Here is a 2,697-nt window from a genome sequence, read left to right as displayed (position 1 = left end):
CTATTTACATTATTTTAAACTACAAGCAAGAGCGTTGATTTTTATTGCATTGCATTTCATCCGTCGTATAACTAACCGAGTGTTTTAAATGATTCACCGTTGGATCATAATAGGCGCTGTAAATGTTGCTTCGGCCAAGCCCTTATTATAGTAAGGTGAAAATTAACGAAACATTTCCTTCCTCGAGTCGCGACGATAAACTTATTCGCTTCGTTGAATTAATTCGTCGAATGAAAATAGCGCGCGTGATTTTCTTTCAGCGTCAAATGCGAATAATTTAAATAGTAAGGAGGGGTGAACAAGGTGTTGCCCACGGCCGATGATGTCGACGATTGGACGCGACGAGCTACCGTCATGAGAAATTTTGTCAATAACGTTCTTAACGCTAATGTCGCAGGTACTACTGGATGCGGGCGCGAAGGTGAACACGGTGACGCGCTCCGAGGGCCGGACACCGCTGCACCTGGCCTGTCTCAACGACCGCGCCAAGGTCGTGAAGATGCTGCTCGAGTGCGGGGCCTGTAACAGCGACGCTAAGGACAACGCGCGCGACACTCCCCTCCACCTGTCGGCGCGCGCCGGCAATGTACGCATCGTCGAGATGCTCGTGCGCCACGGCGCCAACACCCGGCTGCGCAACCTCGATGGTGCGACGGCTCTCGAGGAGGTCGAGAGAATCAGGTCCGACGATATCTTCATGTCGCTCGCGCTTAGCAACATTGCCAAGATCCTGAAAAACGTCGGCCCGGCCAATGCTAGTCAGTAGAAGGCGCGAGCCCGCCATGGCCGAGATGAGAAAATCGTTAAGTCTTACGAGCTCTCGACTCATTCGCAATGGTGATTATTGCCAGTGGACTTTGACCACTCGGGACTTGTTACTTTAATGCGAAATTTAGCTCAAAGATTCATGCAACTCAGCAAGGGAGTTATATTAATAATTATTTAACATTAATTATTAATCGTCGGTGCGCTATTATTGCTTTACATTTTGATAACATGACATTACAGCCTGCTGACGGATTTGCTCGCAGCGTGCTCTTAATTTGTCATTATCGCTGTTGTTTTTCTGCATTTTTTCTCTCTCTTTTTCCCCACATTTTCTACTTTTAATTTAAATTATTTATCTTCAAACTTTTAATCGTGCTCGTAGAGTGAGCTCGGTTATTCCAATGGAAATGCGCAAATGTACTATTTTCACCAATGCTTAGGTTTATTTACATCGCAACTCGTTGCACGCGTTACGTACCACCTTCGGTTTTCTCGAATAAAGAAGGAGGGGCTGGTCTTCTTCGTCACTCGAGGTTTCTCCTTTACATTTCGAGTTGCACTCGGCAAAATATATTTGGATATCTAGTACGACAGAACGCGAGGGGACCGTAGGTATCCGCGCGCGATTTACTGGTTTACCCAGCATTTAAACGATCGATTGGATCATTCGATCATATGTAATTGACAATGGTTGTAAGGGCCTTTGGCAATTCACTCTATGCCAGCAATTTCTAACGACTTTGTCGTGAAGTCACTTTTCTTCGATATCTGCTTTCCTCAAGATTAATGATATCCAATGACTTACTTTTTATTTCTTAACATTATTTTACAATTATAATACTTTAAACGTAGACCCAGTTTTACCGCTTTTCTGTCATTATTTGATAAACTATGACCCGCTTATATATATATATATTTATCATAGACGACAATGTTTCATTCCGTCCGGTAACTTTATAAACTTCATCAAGCGCATTAAGACATCGCGATTCGTTAAGTTTATCTTTTCTTTCAAATCTACTCTCGTTTCTAACCAATCTTAAATACAATAAAATTAATTATTGTTACAAATTATTTGCATACTGTAAATCGTAAACTTATGCCTTATTAAAATTATTTATAGAAATTTTTTGCAAATTTTGTTACGCATGGGGATAGCAATACAATTGTACCATAGGCTTAAAGCATTAGACTCAAATGCATTTTTACAAATCAATACGCTCGATCTCTTGAGAGTTCTCAATTTTATTATTACAAATTTCAAATCGCCTTTCTATTTTCATCTCTAAATTCTTCACCTTTACCCCATTAAAATTTTTGACATTGTTTACTTATAAATATAAAAAAATCTTTAAACATTACTATCTGCTTATTTATTACAAATATTAAATTCATTTATTTATAGTACGTAGTTGTTAAGACTTTTAGTACCTAGTTTATCATCAACAATATAAATTTAAATAATTTATTCGTATTCGTTAATATTCGATCGATACATATTATATTAATCTTTGATATAAATTTCGCAATACAACGATGTTTAGATTACGTCCAAATGCGAATAAAGAGACTGTTTTCTAAATAAATAACATTTTTAAGAAATTTGTTGAAAATAAAAAAATAAAATAGCGTCGATCTTGGCTTAGCTTTTAATGATTTATAAATTTTCACATGTTACTTGTATATTGAATTTTATCAATAGATTTCATGTTATAAAATACTTCTAGTCGATTATTGTGCACATAAATGAACATTTTATAAAATTACACACACACGCACCCACGCACACAAAACAGTCGGAATATAAAATAATGCAAAATCATAAATCTGTTTTCTGTGTGTGCGTGTGTGCGTGTGTGCGTGCGTGCGTGCGTGCGTGCGTGCGTGCGCGTTAAAGAAATTCGAGGTAGTTAAGTAATAAAAGGTCGA

General features: G+C 38.2%; 1 protein-coding gene across 1 annotated transcript in view; it reads left to right on the top strand.

Moving 5' to 3' along the window:
• The window catches only part of LOC105361288 (ankyrin repeat domain-containing protein 27-like), an 8,906-nt gene extending 8,079 nt beyond the window's left edge, over window positions 1–827 (top strand). The window contains exon 9 of the mRNA XM_011498410.1: window positions 398–827. Coding sequence (XP_011496712.1) covers window positions 398–766 — 369 coding nt within the window. The 3' untranslated portion in view covers window positions 767–827. The remainder of the gene's footprint in view (window positions 1–397) is intronic.
• The last annotated feature ends 1,870 nt before the right edge of the window (window positions 828–2,697 follow it).

Source organism: Ceratosolen solmsi, unplaced genomic scaffold, assembly GCF_000503995.2.
Source record: "Ceratosolen solmsi marchali unplaced genomic scaffold, CerSol_1.0 scaffold30, whole genome shotgun sequence".
Classification (NCBI taxonomy): domain Eukaryota; kingdom Metazoa; phylum Arthropoda; class Insecta; order Hymenoptera; family Agaonidae; genus Ceratosolen; species Ceratosolen solmsi.
Note: the sequence above shows the minus strand (reverse complement) of the source record. Positions and strands in the feature narration are given on the sequence as shown.